Consider the following 24,329-nt stretch of genomic DNA (forward strand, 5'->3'; position numbering starts at 1 on the left):
CTGCCTTCTTGCTACGGCCTGATCTTTGCTGCTTTGGTTTCATCCAGGGCGATATTTTAGGTAAAGGTGGTAACTCTTCCTCCGATGCCACTGGTAACCATGAGGGAACTTCAACAGGCGGTATGTCCGTCATATCCCAGAACGGTATCAGATCTGCAGGAGTACGGACAGTAAACCGGTGGTTCCCTGCAGAGATCAATAAGCCAAAAAGGAATAGCCACCGATATGGAATCTTTGAAGTACGCAAAAGATCAGTCAACGGTTTCAGCAACCTTCGTTTTTGTAGTGTGGAGGCCGCCAAATCCTGGAAAATCTGTATGTTCCTGCCCTGCAGTGTTAATTCTCCTTTCTCCCTCGCCTTGTGCAAAACTTCCTCAGTATCTCTGTAACTTAGTAAGCCACATATAATGTCCCTGGGATTTTCAGAGGGTCCTGGTTTAGGCCTCAGCGCCCGGTAAACTCTTTCAATTATAATGCCTTTGGCTCTATCAGGGCCCAATAATGAAGTGAATAGTGAGTCCATAACCGCAAACAAGTTCTCACTGGTATCAGCTTCAGGGAGACCTCTGATTCTTATGTTGCGCCTTCTATTCCTATTTTCCTGGTCCTCCATCTGGAGTAACAAGCTGTTCATTGCTCTGGTGTGTGAGCCCAGTGAGCTTTTAACTGCAGTATTAAAGGCAATCATGGTGTCTTGGGCTTGCTCCAGGGACTCCACTCTGTCCCAAATATGGCGGACCTCTTCCTTTATAGTAGTTAGATCAGCCGCGATTGGAGCTAAAGCCCTTTAAAGAGCGCTCTCCAAAAAATCTCGGGTAAGAGCCGCCGGGTCTCCCCCTGCGTGTGGTCTGCTCACCTAACGCGATCCATCAAGTGCCGCTGCGCCACTAGCGTCTGCGGCCGCTTCCTCCTCCTCGCTACACTTCGGCGCCATCTTGCTTGAGCGCGCGGGTGTCTGAGTAGCCGGCTTCTGGAGATACTTCTCCATGTCAGTGTGCTGCGGGAGGTCTCTCCTTTGCTCTGCGGTGGATCTAGATGCGTCCTTCGGTTGAATCTTCATCCCTTTAGTCGGGTGGTGCTTAGAAAAGTGCTGAAACAGGATCTAGTGGCAGGAGCTCTGTTCTCAAGCAGCCGCCATCGAGCTCGGTCAGGCCATGCCCCCATGGTGGCGCTATATAAATACATTTTTTAAATTATTATTATTATTACAAGTTGGTGCAGCATGCGGTGCTATATTTTTTTTCTGGTAAAATGACTGGCAGCATAATAAAAACCCCTTTAGACTGCATAGCAGTCCATCATCTGATGTATTGGGCACCCTTTAATAAAATGATTAGCGGTGTGATTAATAGAAGTTTATATTTCATTGTTTCCATTTGTTTCACTTCTTGCAGACATCACCCTCTTGGGTTTGGAGATCAGTCTGCTGACCATGCAGCGTGGAGAACTGTCTCGGTTCCTTTTTTCTCCAAAATATGCATATGGGGAAATGGGATGTCCTCCTCTTATACCGCCCGCTGCCACCGTTCTTTTTGAAATAGAGTTATTGGACTTCCTGGATACAGCAGAATCTGATGAATTTTGTAATTTACCTCCGGTATGCCTCATAGGTAATCACTATATTATTTTTGGATTTTCATTAAAAGCAGTGTAAGTAGGAAAACATTTTTTGTTGCAGCTCCAACAGTCAGCATTCCCCATTGAAAAGGTCCTGAAAACGGCTACTACGGAAAGGCAGTTTGGAAACTACCTCTTCAAACGGAACAGGTTTTATGATGCTAAAGATAGATATAAACGGGTAAGTTGCACTGCAGGGGTAGTAAGTACATTCGGCAGGATGGTTTGCAAAGGCATACAGCAGTGATGACAGTCCTGATACGGCAATGGGGAAAAAAAATTACTAATATTTTCCTGTAGACCCATACCATTTTAAGTTGATAAAATAAAAAAACTAATTTGGACACTGCAGAAAATGTCCGCGACAGAATTGGCACATAACGTGCCGATTTTAAATGTGCAGATTTTCAATTCATGCAATTTCACTGCTTTGTCCATGTCGAGCTATTGCAGTGCTGAGGGTAAAATCTGCAGCAAACCTGTAGCATTTATGTTCTGAATGCCGCATCATTCCACAGTGGACCTGTCTCATGTGCATTTACTTGGGATATGACTAAGGACTAAGTGTCTGAAACGCATAAACTGGTATTGGAGTGTGAAGAGAAGAGCGACAACAATTATTTTGCAGTGCTGGAACTTCATTCATCATTGTTTCTCTACCAAAGGACTTACTTATCTGTTCCGTGCACCAGGGGCTGATTAAATCTACTAAAGGTGAGCTGGAATTTTACTATGGACCTCATGCACACAACCGTATGTTGGCCGCATCTCCGTTGGCCAGCTGTGTGTTTTCCGTGACCCGAACTGACTGCATCATAGAATTTATGATACAGTCACTCTCTATCTGATCGGGGGGGGGGGGGGGGGTATTCCTGTGTACTCACATGATGATTTGAACACTCTGCAATTGCACCGTGACCAGATAGGGTCAGGGGAGCCGCGGTTGGCCTGGGAGATGCAGCTGACAAACATACTGGGCCAGATTTATCATTAGCTCAAGTCAGAATAATGGAGTGAAAAAGTCGCAAATTTTTGCGCAATCACTAAAACTTCGCAAAAATTTGCGACTTTTTTCTGCTCTGCACTATGCTCGCCAGTTTTCTGAAAGTGGGCGTGTTTTCTTATGTAAATTTAATCTCTAGACAGATTTACTATTGCGACTATTAAAAAAGTCGCAAAAAATTGCGCAATTTCACTCCAGTGAGGACCATGCTTATCTTATGAGACTTTTTAATAGAACATGCGACTTTTTCGTAAAGACGTGCGACTTTTGTAAAGCTGCTTACTGACGGATAAACTGCTACCGTCAAACCACATTTATTACAGTCTTAAAGGGCCGTTCATAAATTTGACTTGGCTAAAACTGACTTTAGCCATATGTGAAAGTGGAGTGAGCTGTCAGAGTCATGATAAATCTGGCCCACTGTGTTTCCCAGGCCGATCACGGTCATGTGCATGAACCATAATGCAGGCAGAGCAGTGCTGGAAGGATACTTCATCCAGCTAGGAGATTCAACTGGTTGACAGATTTGAAAACCTTGTTGATGTCTTTGTTCAGGCTGCGGAATAGCTGCAAATCATTTGCAGATTTTCACTGTGGAATCCACATCGAAAATCTGCCTCCAAAGTATAGCTCAGTAAATGATGCTTAGTAGAACTCTGTGGATTTTAACCCGTTCAGTAACCACTTAGTCCGCTCTTTCCAAGATTTATAAAAAAATATACTTTTCTATTCTCCAGAGCCAGATCAGGGCTTGTGTTTTTTTTTGTTATTTTTTTATTTATTTTTTTCCCAGAATTTTTTTTTTTTTTGATAACATAAAGTTATTTGGCACTCTAGATATAAATGCCGTAAAATACCAGGTTGTGATAATCTTGAATAAACCAGCCGAAAGAAAATATCTCAAAACACGCTATATTAAAAGTTTTCCATAGAAGCAATCAAATTTAATACAGGGGAGCTCAGGTCATTAGAAATGTGTGTTTGTATAATCCATATGTGATGTTATTTAACAGTTGTGGCACTTGCTGTACCCCCCAGAACAAGTGGATGATCTGCGCTGGAGCCCAGTAGTACGTATGGGAAGGTGGAATACATGATGTCATGCTCAGGTGTGGGAGGGAAACCCACACTGAACGTAGGAGGGAAAGGGGTGAGGGGGAACAGGCCTGGAAACTAATTAAAGGTGCAGGTCACCTCCTAGAAAAACCCTAATCAAAGTCCTGACTGTCTGCAAGTATGAACTGACCCCAGAGGTGGGTGAGTTCATACACAGGAATCTAAAGTCCTAACTCACCCTGTAGGACCCTGGAACTAATGGCAAGAGACAACCTGCTCCTCCAAACGGTAGGAATAACGGGAGTCTCCTTCAGGCCAAAACAAATGACAGGAAAAAGAGCAACACAAGGAAACCCAAACAATTACCAAAAGGGGAAGAAGACACTTAACTTCACATGGCTAAGGAAACACAGGAACTCTGCCGAGATCCAAATACCAGCAATCCAAAACAAAACTGAAGCTATGAACCGCACAGCATGGTGGGAGTAGCCACAATAAATAGAGAAGGTAAAATGACCACACAAGCAACACCTGAGGCAAAGGGGTGTAGCCATTACCAGAAACAACATAGACACGAATTGATCCACAAGGAACCTGTCAGATCAAACCACGTGTTGCCAGTCTCGCTGATCTCCTGGTACCTGTGACCGGAACATCCGTGACACATGATCAGTGTAATCGTAGCAGGCGGTGTCGGTTGTAGCAGGCCAAAACAAATGACAGGGAAAAAAGCAACACAAGGAAACCCAAACAATTCCCAAAAGGGGAAGAAGACACTTAATTTCAAATGGCTAAGGAAGCACAGGAACTCCGCCGAGATCCAAACACCAGCAATCCAAAACAAGACTGAAGCTATAAACTGCACAGCATGGTGGAAAAAAACCACAATAAATAGAGTAGGCAAAATGACCACGTACAGTCGGGTCCTTAAATATTGGGACATCAACACAATTCTAACATTTTTGGCTCTATACGCCACCACAATGGATTTGAAATGAAACGAACAAGATGTGCTTTAACTGCCGACTGTCAGCTTTAATTTGAGGGTATTTACATCCAAATCAGGTGAACGGTGTAAGAATTACAACAGTTTGCATATGTGCCTCCCACTTGTTAAGGGACCAAAAGTAATGGCTTCTCAGCTGTTCCATGGACAGGTGTGTGTTATTCCCTCATTATCCCAATTACAATGAGCAGATAAAAGGTCCAGAGTTCATTTCAAGTGTTATTTGCATTTGGAATCTGTTGCTGTAAACAGATGAGATAAAAAAGATGAGATCCAAAGAGCTGTCAAAGCAAGCCATCAGTGGGCTGAAAAAACAAAAAAAAACTCATCAGAGAGATAGCAAAAACATTAGGTTTGGCCAAAACAACAGTTTGGAACATCCTTAAAAAGAAGGAACCCATCGGTGAGCTCAGCAACACCAAAATACCTGAAAGACCACGGAAAACAACTGTGGTGGATGACCCAAGAATTCTTTCCCTTGTGAAGAAAACGCCCTTCACAACAGTTGGCCAGATCAAGAACACTCTCCAGGAGGTAGGTGTATGTGTGTCAAAGTCAACAATCAAGAGAAGACTTCGCCAGAGTGAATACAGAGGGTTCACCACAAGATGTAAACCATTGATGAGCCTCAAAAACAGGAAGGCCAGATTAGAGTTTTCCAAACGACATCTAAAAAACCCTTCACAGTTCTGGAACAACATCCTATGGACAGATAAGACAAAGATCATCTTGTACCAGAGTGATGGGAAGAGAAGAGTATGAAGAAGGAAAGGAACTGCTCATGATCCTAAGCATACCACCTCATCAGTGAAGCATGGTGGTGGTAGTGTCATGGCGTGGGCATGTATGGCTGCCAATGGAATTGGTTCTTTTGTATTTATTGATGATGTGACTGCTGACAAAAGCAGCAGGATGAATTCTGAAGTGTTTCGGGCAATATTATCTGCTCATATTCAGCCAAATGCTTCAGAACTCATTGGACGGCGCTTCACAGTGCAGATGGGCAATGACCCAAAGCATACTGCAAAAGCAACCAAAGAGTTTTTTTAAGGGAAAGAAGTGGAATGTTATGCAATGGCCAAGTCAATCACCTGACCTGAATCCGATTTAAGCATGCATTTCACTTGCTAAAGACAAAACTGAAGGGAAAATGCCCCAAGAACAAGCAGGAACTGAAGACAGTTGCAGTAGAGGCCTGGCAGAGCATCACCAGGGATGAAACCCAGCGTCTGGTGATGTCTATGCGGTCCAGACTTCAGACTGTAATTGACTGCAAAGGATTTGCAACCAAGTATTAAAAAGTGAAAGTTTGATTTATGATTATTATTCTGTCCCATAACTTTTGATTCCTTAACAAGTGGGAGGTACATATGCAAACTGTTGTAATTCCTACACCGTTCACCTGATTTGGATGTAAATACCCTTAAATTAAAGCTGACAGTCTGTGAAAGTACATCTTGTTCGTTTCATTTCAAATCCATTGTGGTGGTGTATAGAGCCAAAAATTTTAGAATTGTGTTGATGTCCCAATATTTATGGACCTGACTGTAAGCAACACCTGAGGCAAAGGGGTGTGCCCATTACCACAAACAACACAGACACAAATTGATCCACAAGGAATCTGTCAGATCAAACTACGTGTTGCCAGTCTCGCTGATCCCCTGGTACCTGTCGCAGGAACGTCCGTGACAGCTTTCACCAAACGACTGGCATTCACGTCGGTTTCTGGTACCCACATCCTCTCCTATGGTCCATAACCCTTCCAGTGAACCAGATACTGAAGGGATCTACGGAGAACTCGAGAGTCAATTATCTTAGTGATCTGAAATTCCAAACTCCCGTCCACCATGACAGGAGCGGCTGGCAGGGAAGACAGTTCCAAAGGTTTAGCATATCTCTTCAACAAAGATTTATGAAACACATCATGAATTTTTAGAGCTCGAAGAAGTTCAAGACGAAAGGCTACAGGATTAATAATGACAGTGATCTTTTACGGACCAATAAACCTTGGACCCAACTTCCAAGAAACTACCTTAAACTTAATGTTTCTTGTGAACAGCCACACAGAATCAACCACTCTTAGGTTCCGGACCATTCATACTTTTCCTGTCAGCCATACGTTTATACTTGTTGCCCAACTTATTTTGAATTTTCCGCCATATAGATGACAATGGTGACGGAAAAACATTCCTCCTCAGGAATACCAGAATAACCAGATCCAGAAAATGTGCCAAACTGCGGGTGAAACCCATATGCCCCCAAAAACGGCGACTTATCAGTGAACTCCTGTCTACGATTGTTTATGGCAAACTGTGCTAAAGACAAAAATGATGGCAACTCCTCCTGGCTCTCAGAGACAAAACATCTCAAGTAAGTCTCCAGACTGATTAGTGCGTTCCGTCTGTCTGTTCAACTGAGGATGAAAAGCCAAAGAAAAGGAAAGTTGTACCCCCAGTCTAGTACAGAACGCCTTCCAGAATTTGGAAACAAACGGAGTCCCACTATCTGAGACCACGTCAGAGGGAATGCCATGTAGTTTTGCAGTGTTATCAATAAACACTTGTGCAAGACTTTTACCATTAGGTAGGCCCGGCAATGCTATAAAGTGCGCCATTTTACTAAAACGATCAACTATCACAAGAATAACTCTTTCTTGAAGAATTAGGCAGATCAGTGATACAATCCATGGATAAATGAGTCCATGGTCTGGACGGGATGGGCAACGGAAGTAGAGATCTGGAAGGTCGAGTATGTGTCACCTTAGCTGGTGCACAAGTATTGCAGGCTGACATATAGTCCTCAACACACTTATGCAACCCCGGCCACCAAAATCTACGAGAAATGTGCTCAGCAGTGGCTCTGTTCCCAGGGTGTCCTGTAAGAACCGTACAGTGATGTTCCTCAAACACCTTGTGATGCAATTCAGATGGAGCAAACAATTTCCCAGAGTGACCAGAATCTGGTGCGTCTCCCTGAGCCTCTAACACCTTCACCTCTAGGTCAGGGTATAGAGCGGATATCACACCCCCTCCGACAGTATCTGACTTGGATTTTCAAAATCACCACCAAGACATCTGCCTTGACATCCTTAACCGCAGGATAAGTGACAATGAAATTTGAATCTGGTGAAAAACAAAGACCATCTGGCTCGTCTTAGGTTCAGTCGTTTAGCCAACTCCAGGTAAGCCAGGTTTTTGTGATCTTTTCATAGTGATATGATGAATCACCCCTTCCAATCAATGACGCCATTCCTTAAAAGCTAACTTAATGGCCAGCAACTCTGTTACCCACATCGTATGTTCTCTCTGCGGCAGAGTTTTTTTTTTTTTTTTTTTTTTTTTTTTAGAAAAATGCACATGGGCGCCATTTGCCGGGTGACAGGCCCTGCGGTAAGACTGCTCCTACCCCCACCTCGGACACGTCAACCTCCACAATGAAAGGCTTTGACATAATAGGGGCAGCAGCGAAACACTCCTTAACCGCAGAAAAGGCTCGCAATGCCAAATTGGACCACACTGAGACATCCATCCCTTTCTTAGTCATGTCAGTTAAGGGTCTCACCACTGTCGAATAGTTCTTAATACATTTTCGGTAATAGTTGGTGAACCCCAAAAACTGCATAAGAGCCTTCAGATTTTCGGGTCGGTCCCAGTCCAATACAGCACAGACTTTCTCTGGATCCATTTGAAAACCCGAGGATGACAACAGGTAGCCAAGAACGGCACCTTCTGCACAGCAAAACACACTTTTCCAATTTTACATACAATTTATCTCTTATGATCTGTAACACCTGTCTAACGTGATCCTGATGAGTCTCCATGTCTGTAAAATAAATTTGTATGTCATCCAAATACACGACAACAAATCTTCCCACCAGGTGATGAAAAATGTAATTCACTAAATGCTGGAAAACCGCAGGAGCATTGGTCAACCCAAAAGGTATGACCAGGTTCTCAAAGTGACCCTCTGGAGTATTAAAAGCCATCTTCCATTCATCCCCTTCCTTGATCCTGACCAGATTATATTCCCCCCCCCCCCCTTAAATCCAACTTGGAGAACACCTTGGCACCAACAATCTGGTTAAACAAATCAGGAATCAAAGGAAGAGGGTAAGGATCACCGACAGTAATCCGATTTAAGCTCACAGAAATCCAGACATGGCCTAAGGGAGATTTGGAAGGTCTTATGTCCTTTAGCCAAGCTCTCGGTAATATACTCTCTCTCATGGCCACTATTTCAGGTCCAGAAATGTTATACAACCTAGATTTGGGCAATTTATCTCCGGGAATAAGGTCGATAGGACAATTTTATTCCCAATGCGGAGGTAAATCCTGGCATCCACTTTCAGACAATACATTGGAAAAGACGATATAAACGAGGGTAATGTTTTAGTGGTTAAAGCAAAAAAAGACGTATTCAGACAATTATCAATGCAATAATCACCCCAATCCTGAATCTGTCTAGCTTGCCAATTGATGGTTGGATTATGCTTGCTTGACCACGGTAAACCCAGAACCAACGGAGAAGGGAAACCTTCCATCACAAAACAAGAGATGAACTCCTGATGAAAGTCACCCACTCTTAATTGGATGTCATGCACCACCTGAGACAAACTCTTCTGAGTTAGAGGTACAGAATCAACGGCAAAAACGTCTTTCTCTAATGCACTTTGTTAGAACCTGTGCATACAGACGAACTGACCATCAATCAGATTCACCCCTGCCCCACTGTCAATAAACACCTCAATCCCCACAGTCTTTGACTCTAGGGCCACCTTGGCAGTCAGGAGAAATCGGGTACTACCAGTCAAAGACAAATGCACATTCTGACTCCCCTCTCACCCCTCCAAGAGTCAGATGGGAACTAGACGTCCCCTTTTCTTTTTGACGCTGAATGCATGGATATACATTGATAAAATGTCCCATTTGTCCGCAGAAAAAACACACCTTTTCCTACTAGTACTGTATTTTTGGCTTGGGGGGGGGGGGAGGAATGGCAGTGTGTCTTATAAAGTGATGGTGTCATTTTTACATGGCTGACACTGATATTTCGCAGGCCAGTATGCTGCACAGCGCTTCATTAATGAAGTGGGAGGAGCGTGACTGACTGACGTCATACGCCGGCCGGACCGCTGCATTTATAGAGTAAGTACTGTTTCAGGCGATTAGGCTAGTTTTATCAAAGGAGAGCGACTGCTTCAGCATTATAACAATAGACTTTACATACAAAGAGACTGCTGTGCGCAGGGCCTGGTGTACTACAGTAACTGCACCGGACCCCGCCGTGCGTTGCCAGCATTCAGCCCCTCCTCCCACCCCGCATAACTGTAACTGCTGTGCGCAGAGTGTAATGGGACACATATTAATAATGTAATGCTGTGAAACAGGGCCATGAGGGGGATCAGCATAAGATGCTATGTGTGTCATCCACACATATAGCATCTTATGCTGGTCCCCCTCATGGCTCTATGTATCACAGCACACATCCCCCATAACAGTGCGTCAGCCACAGATTCCCCCATAACAGCGCGTCAGCCACAGATTCCCCCATAACAATGTAATCCCCAGACTTCCATTAGTTCAAAATCCACCAAAAGCACACCTTTTAGTTCAAAATATATTTTTTCTCATTTTCCTCCTCAAAAAGTTAGGTGCATCTTATAAAGCGAAAAATACGGTAATACTCTTGAAAGCGGATCTCTCTCTCTCTCTCTCTCTCTCTCTCTCTCTCTCTCTCTCTCTCTCTCTTCTCTTCTCTCTCTCTCTCTCTCTCTCTCTCTCTCTCTCTCTCTCTCTCTCTCTTCTCTCTCTCTCTCTCTCTCTCTCTCTCTCTCTCTCTCTCTCTCTCTCTCTCTCTCTCTTCTCTCTCTCTCTTCTCTCCTCTCCTCTCTCCTCTCTCTCCAAATTATGTCCGGGAGCCTCGTAGCCACCACTAGGACCAGCAGCCTGTGGTCTCTGGATCTGCGAGATGGTCGTGCGGAAGTCAGCTACCTCCAAAGACAGCCCCGGCCAGTGCAGTGATAGGATCCATGGCTGTACTGACACATGCAAAACAATAACGGTTTGGTGGTTTATAATGCCATGCTTCGGTGTGGAAGGGAAACCCACACCGAACGTAGGAGAGAAAGGGGTGAGAAGGAACAGGCCTGGAAACTAGGGAAAGGAGCAGGTCACCTCCTAGAGAAACCCTAATCAAAGTCCTGACTGACTGTAAGTATGAACTGACCCCAGAGGTGGCCCGAGTTCATACACAGGAACCTAAAGTCCTAACTCGCCCTGTAGGACCCTGGAACTAATCTTAGGACAAACTGTTGGACGAACAGGAGTCTCCCAAAACACAAATGACAGGGAAAAGAGCAACACAAGGAAACCCAAACAATTACCAAAAGGGGAAGAAGACACTTAATTTCAAATGGCTAAGGAAGCACAGGAACTCCACCGAGATCCAAACACCAGCAATCCTTAACAAGACTGAAGCTATAAACTGCACAGCATGGTGGGAGAAACAATAAATAGAGAAGGTAAAATGACCACACAAGCAACACCTGAGGCAAAGGGGTGTGGCCATTACCAGAAACAACACAGACACAAATTGATCCACAAGGAACCTGTCAGATCAAACCATGTGTTGCCAGTCTCACTGATCTCCTGATACCTGTGACAGGAACATCCGTGACACATGATCAGTGTAATCGTAGCAGGCGGTGTCGGTTGTAGCAGCAGCCATCCGTGCTACCTGTTTAGAGCATTCACTCTCCTCGCATCAGGTGGAGCATGTGCAGTCCCACTAGTTTGGCTGGCTGATCTGCCGCACGTGGTGGACCCTAAGGCTACTTTCACTAGCGTTTTTACTGGATCCGGCAGGGTTCAGCAAAAACTTTTCCCTTACTGATAATACAACCATCTGCATCCATTATGAACGGATCCAGTTGTATTATCCTTAACATAGCCAAGACAGATCCATCATGAATTCCATTGAAAGTCATTGGAGGATGGATCTGTTTTCTATTGTGTCAGAGAAAACGGATCCGTCCCCATTGACTTACATTGGGGGTCATGCCGCCTTGCTCTGCATCCCCGGACGGAAAGCAAACTACCCCTGAGGATGCTAGCTCTGACTGGCGATACAAGTGGGGCGTTTTTACCTGACACCATGTCTGCTTACTCTTTCACCTGATAAGTATCTTGCATTTTTTGATGCCTTATTTATTAATTATATACTACTCTGGTGGCACATGTATGTTTCTATTTTGAACTTGGTGGATGCAGGTATGTGTGTTGGACATGCCTTTACTCCACACGCAATGATGTAATTGTATACAATGTTTTAAAAATTTGCTTGGGCTTTTTGTGTTTTTTAATAAATTATATATTTTAAAATAATGGTGCAGCCTTGCACGTGTTTTTTTTTTTTTTTTTTCTTCTTCGTGTGATTGGTCATATATTAATACCGTGATTTGCACTTTGTGACATTCATTTGGTGTTCCCCCCCCCCCCTGACTATAAAGTCTAGGGCTGCAGCTAACGATTATTTGAATAATAGATTAGTTGTTGATAATATCATTGATTTAATCGGGAAAAAACACGAAAATGGCAAAAAAAGGGGTATATATAATTTTACTTGAAAAATTTATGTTCAAAAGCCATATAAAACAAATTTAAGAGTTACATAATTGTAAAAAAAGACAAGTTATGGGGGATCTGTGGATGACACTGTTAGGCCCCTTTCACACAGGCGAGTATTCCGTGCAGGTTGAAAGCATTGCACCCGCACTGAATCCTGACCCATTCATTTCTATGGGGCTGTTCACATGAGCGGTGATCTTCACGCATCACGTGTGCGTTGCGTGAAAATCGCAGCATGTTCTATATTCTGCGTTTTCCACGCAATGCAGGCCCCATAGAAGTGAATGAGGCTGCGTGAAAATCGCAAGCATCCGCAACTAAGTGCGGATGTGGTGCGATTTTCACGTACGGTTGCTAGGAGACGATCGGGATGGAGACCCGATCATTTTATTATTTTCCCTTATAACATGGTTATAAGGGAAAATAATAGCATTCTGAATACAGAATGCATAGTACAATAGCGCTGGAGGGGTAAAAAAATAAAATTAAAAAATAATGTAACTCTCCTTAATCCACTTGCTCGCGTAGCCGGCATCTCTTCTGTCTCTTTCTTTGCTGATTGCAGTCAAAGGACCTGTGGTGACATCACTCCGGTCATCACATGATCCATCAACATGGTAAAGGATCATGTGATGGACCATGTGATGACCGGAGTGACGTCACCACAGGTCCTTTGACTGCAATCAGCAAAGAAAGAGACAGAAGAGATGCCGGCTACGCGAGCAAGTGGATTAAGGTGAGTTAAATTTTTATTTATTTTTTAACCCCTCCAGCGCTATTGTACTATGCATTCTGAATTTAGAATGCTATTATTTTCCCTTATAACCATGTTATAAGGGAAAATAATACAATCTACAGAACACCGATCCCAAGCTCGAACTTCTGTGAAGAAGTTTGGGTTTGGGTACCAAACATGCCGATTTTTCTCACACGCGTGCAAAACGCATTACAATGTTTTGTACTCGCATGGAAAAATCGTGCATGTTCCTGCAACACACCAGCACCTTTTCCCGCAACGCCCTTGTGAAACCAGCCTTATGGGGGAATCTGTGGATGACACATTGTTATGTGGGGGATCTGTGGATAGCATTGTTTTTTTTTGGGGGGGGGGGGGGATCTGTGGATGGCATTGTTATGGGGGGGATCTGTGGATGGCATTGTTATGGGGGGGATCTGTGGATGGCATTGTTATGGGATGGGGGATCTGTGGATGGCATTGTTATGGGATGGGGGATCTGTGGATGGCATTGTTATGGGATGGGGGATCTGTGGATGGCATTGTTATGGGATGGGGGATCTGTGGATGGCATTGTTATGGAATGGGGGATCCATGGATGACACTGTTATGGGGGATCTGTGGATGGCACTGTTATGCGGGGGATCTGTGGATGGCACTGTTATGGGGGGGGGGGATCTGTGGATGACTCTATATAGCATCTTATGCTATATGTGTCATCCACAGATCTCCCCCATAACAGTGCCATCCACTGATCCCCCTCCCCATAACAGCCCTGGCCCCACCGCTCACAGCACTATTCTGGCAGTAACTTTTACTTCAACTTTAAATTAGCGCATCTTTATTACCTGACAATGAAGCTCCAGTAACAGGCAGAGCGGGCGGCGGCGTAATGTCACTCACGTGATGTGCCGGCTCCACCCACTTTATGAATGAAGCAGGCAGAGCAGGCGTGTCACGTGAGTAAGTGACGTTAAAAGAGGTTGCTGAGAACCAGCATCATAATCATTGCAGGCCTTGAAAAGAGTCAAATCTACCTGAGAAGAGTCATGGTTATTCATAATCTCCTGCTCTCTCACCCATCTGCTGATGATTGGCAGTTCTCTCCTAGAGAGAAAGGGAGAAAACTAGGTAGAAGACTGTCAGTCATCAGCAGGTGGGCGGGAGAGCAGGAATTCATGACTAACCAGGACTCTTCTCAGGTAGATTTGATTCTTTTCCAGGCCCAGTCTGTAAAGATTGTGATGTTTTCGGCAACCACTTACTTTTAACTTTTAAATGACAGCTGAAATCAACTTGATGACAGGTTCCCTTTAAGGGCAAAATGTAGATACGCAAATCTGCAGGCATGTCCTTTCTGTTCTATATTTTTTTTCCCAGATTTTTTGCAGATTGTACTTGTTGCTTTGCAAAAGTTGAAATTCGCTTTGAATTCTGCTTACAGTAGTTCTCAGGCCTTTAATAAGAGGATTACATCCGCTGTAGGGGCACGTGCCCTTAAAGTGCACCCAAGGCTTGCTTATGTGACAAATATGTTTTTTTTTTTCTTTTTCTGTTATGACGCTTCTTAGTGATTCTGCTCTCTGTTAGGGACAATGTCAAACATCATTTAATTTTCCTGTACAAACAGGCCTTCTCATGTCTGTCCCGTAAAGACACTTCAGAGGAAGAAAATGCACAGCTTGATGCTGCTCGTCTGCTTGTGGACTTGAATTTGGCACTTACTTATCTGAAGCTGGAGCGCCCCTCTACTGCTCTGAAGTGGGGAGAGAAGGCGTTGGCCATAGACAACAAAAACGTAAAAGCTTTGTTTCGCTGTGGCCAGGTGTGTATATTGGGGAAAACATTGCTCCTGTGCAAACTGTTTTAGGATTAAAGAGGTATTCCCTTGTAAGCAAAATATCTGTATGCTGAGGACTCACTTCACAGGTCCTCCTCCACTCCCGTACTGCCGTGGTCTGTTTCCTCCATCACTCTCTGCTTTTTGGTTTAACAATGACGATCCAACACAGGCATGTGACCAACTGCAGCCCGTTATCGGCTGTAAGCAGCTCCAATCTTGCCTCTGTGTCACAACATCATCACTGGACCGGTGGGGAACCAGGCAGCGGCAGTATGGAAGTGACAGGATCTGTTTATATGCTTTTTAGGTTTAATTAGCATATTAGAAGACTTTTTATTTTATTTTTTATAACAGAATAACCCTTTAGCTTAAAGGGGTATTCCCATATTAGACATTGGGGGCACATCACTAGGATATGCCCCCAGTGTCTGATAGGTGTGGGTCTCTCCTCTGGGATACTTAAAACGGAGCCCATAAAGTGCCTGAGGGCGCACCGCTCATGCGCAGCCGCCCTCTATTCATCCCTATATGAGCGCCGATGGCTATTTCTGTAAGCCTCATTGAAATGAATGGAGCATTGGCTGCGCCATTAATTAATTTCAGTGGGACTTCCAAAAACAAACTTGGCTATTTTTGGCGCTCCCCTAGGAATGAATGGAGGGCAGCCGTGCATCCGCAGTGCGCCCTCCGGGACTTTCCAGGCTCCGTTCTAAGTATAGGTGCAGGTCCCAGAGGTGGGACCCGTACATATCAGACATTGGGGGCATATCGCTAGGATGGGAATAACCCTTTTATTATTTCTATAAACGATCGGCATATCTTGCAGATGCAAAATGGTTTGTGTTTTTTTAAAATGTTATTTAAGATGGAAAATTCCATTAACAGAAGCGATTTCTAACTGCAGCTACACAACGCTACCCTAAATGTATATTTTCTAATGACTAATGTGTAGTTCAGGTGACCTGGCATTATTTTTCATCTCTGGTCCCAGGCTTGTCTTGAACTGAAAGAGTATATGAAGGCTCGCACCTTCCTTCTGAGGGCTCAGAAGTTGGAACCATTCAATTTGGAAATTAACAGTGAGCTGAAGAGGTTGTCAAGGTATTACAGAACATGCACTCTAAGGGGGGAATTTATCATGAGGAGAATATTTGAAGCCCATTTTGCTTGAGTCTGTGTTGGAATTCTTTATGCCACATTTATCAAATGTCACAGGTTGTTTGATAAATGTGACTTGTCCTTAAACCTAACACTTCTGTCTAGAGAAGCTACTCCAGTTTTCCTACTCCACCCTCCTTGAGTGAGATTGCATTATTTTTTTTTTAAATCTCAATGATAAATCTGGATAGAAACTCCTTAACATAGCTAACCACACCCACTTTTCCACCCATATTAGGGTACTTTCACACTTGCGGCAGGACGGATCCGACAGGCTGTTCACCATGTCGGATCCGTCCTGCGGCTATTTCGCCGTGCCGCCGGACCGCCACTCTGTCCCCATTGACTATAATTTGTTACTTATTCACCTTATATATATTGTGGAACGCATGAAATCATGCGCCCCAGCGCCCTGCATGTCATCTCCGGCGCACTGGGCATACTTCCGGTTTCCATGCGTTCCATTCCTAGCGTGCGTTCCACTGCCGGCCAATAGCAGCGGTCGGCGCATGAGATATGACGTACTTCCGGTCCATGCTGGCCGATGGTGGAACGCACGCCGGTCCTCGTTTTACATCATGAGGTATCTAATTGTTTATTTGTCTAGTCTAATTGTATTAGCATATATATAGAGGGGCAGTCACAGGGATTTCTCTGGACTGCATTATCCAGTTGGACACATCTTTGGAGAGCCATTGTGCTGAGGGCGATTGTGCCGTTTTACCATCAATTTTTCTTCCCCTGATGAATCCGGTCACACCTGCACTGGAGGAAACGCGTTGGGAATAACTCATTCTCTTTTTGGGAATAACCTAATCTTTTTTTGGCTGTACAGACATTGGGAGATGCTATAGGGATAGTATAATAGGGATAGCCGTCGATAAGTGGGGTCGCCTCCTCCTGAGGTGATTCTTCCGCGTTTAGGCGGGAGATTTCTCCGCTTTTAGGCAGAAATAAAAATAGCCTGGTAGGGATATCTCATTTCCCCAGCATCTGCCTGCCTTTTTACCCTATATACACCCCAAAAAGAAAATATTGTTCATCTCGACATTCTTTTTTCCAATCAAGATCTCCATGGACCGCCCAGTCACGTTGATTTTTACTGTGGTATATTTCATCTCCACATAACGAAATTATCATCAAACCGTGAGTGGGACTTCATGTCCAACCTTGAGCACTTGAATTTGCATATTTACCCATGTCTAATTGTACTTAAGTCCATAGCATTTGACCTATGCAGTTATCATAAATATACACATCAACTTTGTGGGATTTATTTTAATTGATATTAACTAAAAGTTAAGTTTTAAGTAGGATAATTATCCAGTGATACATAGTTTATATTCCTACGTATAAAAAATATATTTACTACTGTGAATTTTTTTTTTTTTTTTTTTTTTTGTCTAGAATGGCTAGTTTCTTGTCTGGTCCGATTAACACTGATCAATGGCTAGCTGAGGCTACTCAGGTTTTCTCAGACCAAAATATTGACTGTCTGGAAACATCGACTAATTTAAAATCCTTGTTTAAAGAACTATATGTGTGTTATAGGGACAACATCAAATCCTGGTGGGAGACCCAGTCTTTAGAAAACTATATAAAATCTGAAATTGTCCCAAAAGGACTACGTATTTTTATTTCCCCTGCAACTAGATCCCAAACACCAGACCTACTAATAAAGTGGGAAAGAACTTTAACAGAAAGCTCTCTTAACCTCATGCGCCTGTTACTGACAGAGGAACGAACTACCTTAGAAAAAACCTCTGCCAGACTAAATACTGTGATTGAACAGATCCTTAAATTCAAGGAAGATCCTGATTTTTCTAGAAGAGAGAACAATTTACAGATCTCTGTTGAGAGATATCATATCTCTATAAAGGAGAGAAAACATAATCAGTATAAAAAAGATCTTCTTGAATTTAAGGAAAAACGAGCATATATCAATTTAGGTGAAAAGACCAAACCGGCAACAAAAGAAATCTCTTCCTCAGAGATTGACACCTCGGATACGGATCGATCCACTGACTATAATTCCCGAGGTAAATCCAGGTATAGAGGACCTAAGGGACCCAGAGGTCGCAGGGGTAAATATCAAAAATGGGGAACAAATACCAGAAACGACCCACAGAACACATACTCAGAAGCACCATGTCCATCTGGCTCTGTCTTGCCCTCCAATTTTTTAGGATCGGGGGGGATCCCATACGACCTCAGGGACCGACCCCGATTAGCCAAATAGACATATCTCAGAAAGGACAGATCATTAATCTCACTGACTATACCTTTTCAGATACCGAAATGAATATACTGACTAGGGGTACCTCCTTTGTACCAACAACTAGGTATAACTGTTTTTCTTGGGTGAAAGATTTACACCTATTCTGTCGTAAACTGAAATGGCAGAAATTTTTCAGACATAGTGACCTGGAGGAGAGTGTCAAACTGGGGATTCCCTTGAATGAACTCCCTCTGGTGAAGAATTTGGCCGACCTTTTGTCAGAGGGGGAAAGAAAAATAGGTGAAGGTCCCTTTACCAACCTTAAACCCAAAAGCACCAAACTTCCTCCCCCAATGGAAAATAGTTCTATAGATCTATTTCTAACAATAGTAACAAAAGAACTTGAAAAATTGGACCGAAAATGTCTCAAAAATGATTCCAATTTAGATAAAAGGGAAATAGAGGCCATGATGCAAATTCAATCGAATCACGATATCATCTTAAAACCGTCTGACAAAGGTGGCAATTTGGTGGCTATGAATCATCAAGAATATAAACGAATGTGTAATACCATTCTAAATGATAAAAATTACTATCAAATCCTCGGGGCTGATCCCACAGATAAATTTACTGGGGACCTTGAAACCATCCTTATAGATGCCCTAGAGAACAAAATAATATCGAATGATGAAGTTAAATTTATGCTTGCACCATACCCCCAAATTGCCACCTTCTACACTATTCCCAAGATCCACAAAGGATTAAGCCCATTAAAGGGACGGCCTATTGTTGCAGGTATCAATTCCCTTACACAGAATGTGGGTATTTACCTTGACAAGATTTTGAGAAATTATGTCACAGCTCTACCCTCCTACATTAGGGATACATCCGATCTACTCAGTAAGATAGACGGTGTACAGCTTGATGATGATGTACTTATAGCCTCCATAGATGTAGAGGCCTTGTACAGTAATATCCCACATGATAAGGGACTGCATGCTATAGACCATTTCCTCAAAAGTCGTGGCACACAATATCGTGCACACAGTAGTTTTGTTCTGAAACTTATGGATTTCGTTCTCAGACACAATTATTTTCTGTTTGATACCCGTTTCTTCCACCAGCTCAGGGGCACAGCAATGGGGAGCGCATGTGCCCCCACCTATGCTAATTTGTTCCTGGGCTGGTGGGAGGATACTGTTGTGTTTGCGGACGATTGTCCCTGGACGTCTAGAATAGTCTTCTGGGGCCGCTATATCGACGATATCCTGATATTCTGGGGCGGCCCCAGACGACTATTCTTTGACTTTTTGGCCGACCTAAATCAAAATGATATAGGAATGCACTTCACTTCTGAAGTGTATAACCAAGGCCTGGCTTTCCTGGATCTATTCATCACTTTGAGGAATGGTACCATCACTACAAAAACTCATAGGAAACCAACTGCTACAAATAGCCTGCTCCGATGGGAAAGCTATCACCCTGAAAACCTGAAATGCGGTATCCCAAAGGGCCAGTATCTGCGAATTCGCAGAAACTGTACCACCCAGAGAGATTTCTTTAGCCAGGCCAAAGATCTTAAGGCCAGGTTCAAACAAAGAGGATACCCTGACTACCCCCTACATAGGGCCTTCAGGATGGCCTCAAGCAAAAATAGAACGGATCTCCTCTTACCTACCCCCAAAAAAACAGATACGGATTCTATCTTTCGTATCATTGGGACATATGACACCTGCAGTAGAGAGGTCAGAAATATCTTCCAAAAATATTGGGACATGCTTTTGCTGGACCCTGATATCTATGATATACTTCCACCCAAACCAGCTATAACATACAGAAGAGGTAGATCCTTAGGCGACCGATTTATTCATAGCCACTATACAGCGCCAAAAAAAACTGGCACTTGGCTAGATAGAAAACCTCTGGGTACATACCGATGTGGATCCTGTATAGCTTGCCCATATATAAATCAAACGAAGAATTTCACGAGCCACACTACCAATAAAACTTACAATATTCGGGATTTTGCAAATTGCAAAACGACCGGGGTAGTGTATCTCTGCATCTGTTCATGTGAACTCCAATATGTCGGCAAAACAAAACGGGAACTCAGAAGACGAATTGGAGACCACCTTGGGGACATAAGACACAAAAGAGACACCAGTATCTCTAGACATGTACATGATCTCCATGATGGAAATCCAAAATGTTTAAAGTTCTGCGTGGTCGAGGTTATACGTCCATCTCCTAGGGGGGGCAACCTTGACAGGAGAATCCTACAGAAGGAGTCCGAATGGACTTACCGCCTCAAAACGGTGAGTCCTCTTGGACTCAATGAAATTTTGTCTTTTAGTCCCTTCATTTGAAATGTTTATTTTGGAGTGGTGCCTTTCTTTTATACACCAAGTCCTATATACTATGAATTTTGCCATCTTTTCAAAAAAATTTATGGCCAAATTGATATTGGATATGGGACAATATTTTCTATGATAACCTGTTACACCTCTTTGTTTTTTGATCAAAATTATTGTTTATTTTTTCGGACCTCTCAAATGAAGGCATCAGACCGCAATAGGTCCACCTTTGTAATATTTATATCTATATCTAAATGGTACCTGTATCAATTGGTAGGACTCTATCATTAGTCACTTTATACTGACAATAAATTGTCCTTCCCTGTCTCCATTTAGCGTCCCACACTCAAATTCAACTTCATCTAATCCTTAATATATGCTTTACTTGACAGTATAATAATGTAATATTCATTGACTATATGTATATTTAAAATAGTCTTCCTCTTTATTTTTTACATATCTATTGTATTTGTTACTTATTCACCTTATATATATTGTGGAACGCATGAAATCATGCGCCCCAGCGCCCTGCATGTCATCTCCGGCGCACTGGGCATACTTCCGGTTTCCATGCGTTCCATTCCTAGCGTGCGTTCCACTGCCGGCCAATAGCAGCGGTCGGCGCATGAGATATCACGTACTTCCGGTCCATGCTGGCCGATGGTGGAACGCACGCCGGTCCTCGTTTTACATCATGAGGTATCTAATTGTTTATTTGTCTAGTCTAATTGTATTAGCATATATATAGAGGGGCAGTCACAGGGATTTCTCTGGACTGCATTATCCAGTTGGACACATCTTTGGAGAGCCATTGTGCTGAGGGCGATTGTGCCGTTTTACCATCAATTTTTCTTCCCCTGATGAATCCGGTCACACCTGCACTGGAGGAAACGCGTTGGGAATAACTCATTCTCTTTTTGGGAATAACCTAATCTTTTTTTGGCTGTACAGACATTGGGAGATGCTATAGGGATAGTATAATAGGGATAGCCGTCGATAAGTGGGGTCGCCTCCTCCTGAGGTGATTCTTCCGCGTTTAGGCGGGAGATTTCTCCGCTTTTAGGCAGAAATAAAAATAGCCTGGTAGGGATATCTCATTTCCCCAGCATCTGCCTGCCTTTTTACCCTATATACACCCCAAAAAGAAAATATTGTTCATCTCGACATTCTTTTTTCCAATCAAGATCTCCATGGACCGCCCAGTCACGTTGATTTTTACTGTGGTATATTTCATCTCCACATAACGAAATTATCATCAAACCGTGAGTGGGACTTCATGTCCAACCTTGAGCACTTGAATTTGCATATTTACCCATGTCTAATTGTACTTAAGTCCATAGCATTTGACCTATGCAGTTATCATAAATATACACATCAACTTTGTGGGATTTATTTTAATTGATATTAACTAAAAGTTAAGTTTTAAGTAGGATAATTATCCAGTGATATATAATGGGGATGGGGCGGAGCTCTGGCGCAGCACGGCGGTGCGCGGAGAAAGGCCGCCGGACTACAATTACTGCATGTCAGGCTTTTTAGTCAGACGGCTTTCTGCGTGCACCGCCGTGTTGCGCCGGAGCTCCGCCCCCCGTCCCCATTATAGTCAATAGGGACAGAGCTGCGGTCCGCGGGCACGGTGAAATAGCCGCAGGACGGATCCGACATGGTGAACAGCCTGTCGGATCCGTCCTGCCGCAAGTGTGAAAGTAGCCTTACAAAACTGAAGTGAGAGGTAGCCTTACAAAACTGAAAAGTCTCAAAATTTTATGCAAGTGAGTGTAAAAAGTCAATCGCTTAAATTTTGCGCAAGCAAGTGCAAAGGCCCTATTTTACGACTTTTTGATGGCAGAATTCTGGAGTGAAGGTATGATAAATCAGGGCCTAAGTATCTTATAAAATTGCAGTTTATTAACCACCTAACTGTTTTGTCCGAGTCCAGATTGGAAGTGGGAAAAGTAGTTAACTGTTCTGCCCAAGCTTAGCTCGGAAAGGAAGTGGATGGGGGAGGGCTGCTTTAGATGCTGCTATCTCCTGAATGGTAGCAGCTAGATGCAACTGGTCTTGTTTCCAGGCTTTCATACAAGCCAAAAAGGAGATATCACTGTTAGAAATCGAGTCGGAAATAATCGCGGGTAAAACCTGCTTTTGCTTTCACTTTCAGCTGTATTTACTGCATCCCGATATCTTCCCATGTACTGAACATATTGCTGTCATTCTGGTATTCTCTTGAAAGCTTTCAAACAATACAAAGCCCATATCTCTAGCTGATACCAAAAAAGAGATATGAGCAGCCCCCCCTTTGTCAGTCTGGAGGAGAATGAAGGAGCAGTTGCAGAGCTGACAGGCTAAAGGAGGAAAGGAAAAATAGTTTAAAAAAAAATATAGAAATGTGACATTATCATCACTGACCCACATTATAAAATTATGTTCTTTTTTACCACACAGTTGAACACCGTAAATACAGTGGATGCAAAAGTTCGGGCAACCTTGTTAATCGTCATGATTTTCCTGTATAAATCATTGGTTGTTATGATAAAAAAAGGTCAATTAAATATATCATATAGGAGACACACACAGTGATATTTGAGAAGTGAAATGAAGTTTATTGGATTTACAGAAAGTGTGCTATAATTGTTTAAACAAAATTAGGCAGGTGCATAAATTTGGGCACCACAAAAAATAAATGTAATCAATATTTAAACGCTTCCAGTAGGTTCCAATGAGAGTCTGGATTCTGGTTGAAGGTATTTTGGACCATTCCTCTTTACAAAACATCTTTAGTTCATTCAGGTTTGATGGCTTCCGAGCATGGACAGCTCTCCAAGTCACACCACAGATTTTCAATTATATTCAGGTCTGGGGACCGAGATGTCCATTCCAGAACGTTGTACTTGTTCCTCTGCATAAATGTCTTAGTGGATTTTGAGCAGTGTTTAGGGTCGTTGTCTTGTTGAAAGATCCAGCCCCGGCGCAGCTTCAGCCTTGTCACTGATTCCTGGACATTGGTCTCCAGAATCTGCTGATACTGAGTGGAATCCATGCGTCCCTCAACTTTGACAAGATTCCCAGTCCCTGCACTGGCCACACAGCCCCACAGCATGATGGAACCACCACCATATTTTACTGTAGGTAGCAGGTGTTTTTCTTGGAATGCTGTGTTCTTTTTCCTCCATGCATAACGCCCCTTGTTATGGCCAAATAACTAAATTTTAGTTCCATCAGTCCACAGCACCTTATTCCAAAATGAAGCTGGCTTGTCCAAATGTGCTTTAGCCCACCTCAAGCGGCACTTTTTGTGCTGTGGGGGGAGAAAAGGCTACCTCTGCATCACTCTCGCATACAGCATCTCCTTGTGTAAAGTGTGCCAAATGGTTGAACGATGCACAGTGACTCCATCTGCAGCAAGATGATGTTGTAAGTCTTGGTCTGTGGGTTGACTCTGACTGTACTCACCATTCGTCGCTTCTGTCTATCCGAGATTTTTCTTGGTCTACCACTTCGAGCCTTAACGTGAACTGAGCCTGTGGTCTTGCATTTCCTCAATATGTTCCTAACTGTGGAAACAGACAGCTGAAATCTCTGTATCCTTCCCCTAAACCATGATGATGAACAATCTTTGTCTTCAGGTCATTTGAGAGTTGTTTTGAGACCCCCATGTTGCTACTCTTCAGAGAAAATTAAAAGAGGAGGGAAACTTACAATTGACCCCTTAA

At 43.3% G+C, this 24,329-nt stretch overlaps 1 protein-coding gene across 1 annotated transcript in view; it reads left to right on the forward strand.

The window, feature by feature from the left end:
* FKBP6 (FKBP prolyl isomerase family member 6 (inactive)) overlaps positions 1–24,329 on the forward strand; it is a 44,506-nt gene that overhangs the window by 13,102 nt on the left and 7,075 nt on the right. The window contains exons 4-7 of the mRNA XM_044285780.1: positions 1,395–1,597; positions 1,679–1,798; positions 14,674–14,868; positions 15,878–15,987. Of these exons, the coding sequence (XP_044141715.1) occupies positions 1,395–1,597; positions 1,679–1,798; positions 14,674–14,868; positions 15,878–15,987 (628 nt within the window). The remainder of the gene's footprint in view (positions 1–1,394; positions 1,598–1,678; positions 1,799–14,673; positions 14,869–15,877; positions 15,988–24,329) is intronic.

This window comes from Bufo gargarizans, chromosome 3, assembly GCF_014858855.1.
Source record: "Bufo gargarizans isolate SCDJY-AF-19 chromosome 3, ASM1485885v1, whole genome shotgun sequence".
Taxonomy (NCBI): Eukaryota; Metazoa; Chordata; class Amphibia; order Anura; family Bufonidae; genus Bufo; species Bufo gargarizans.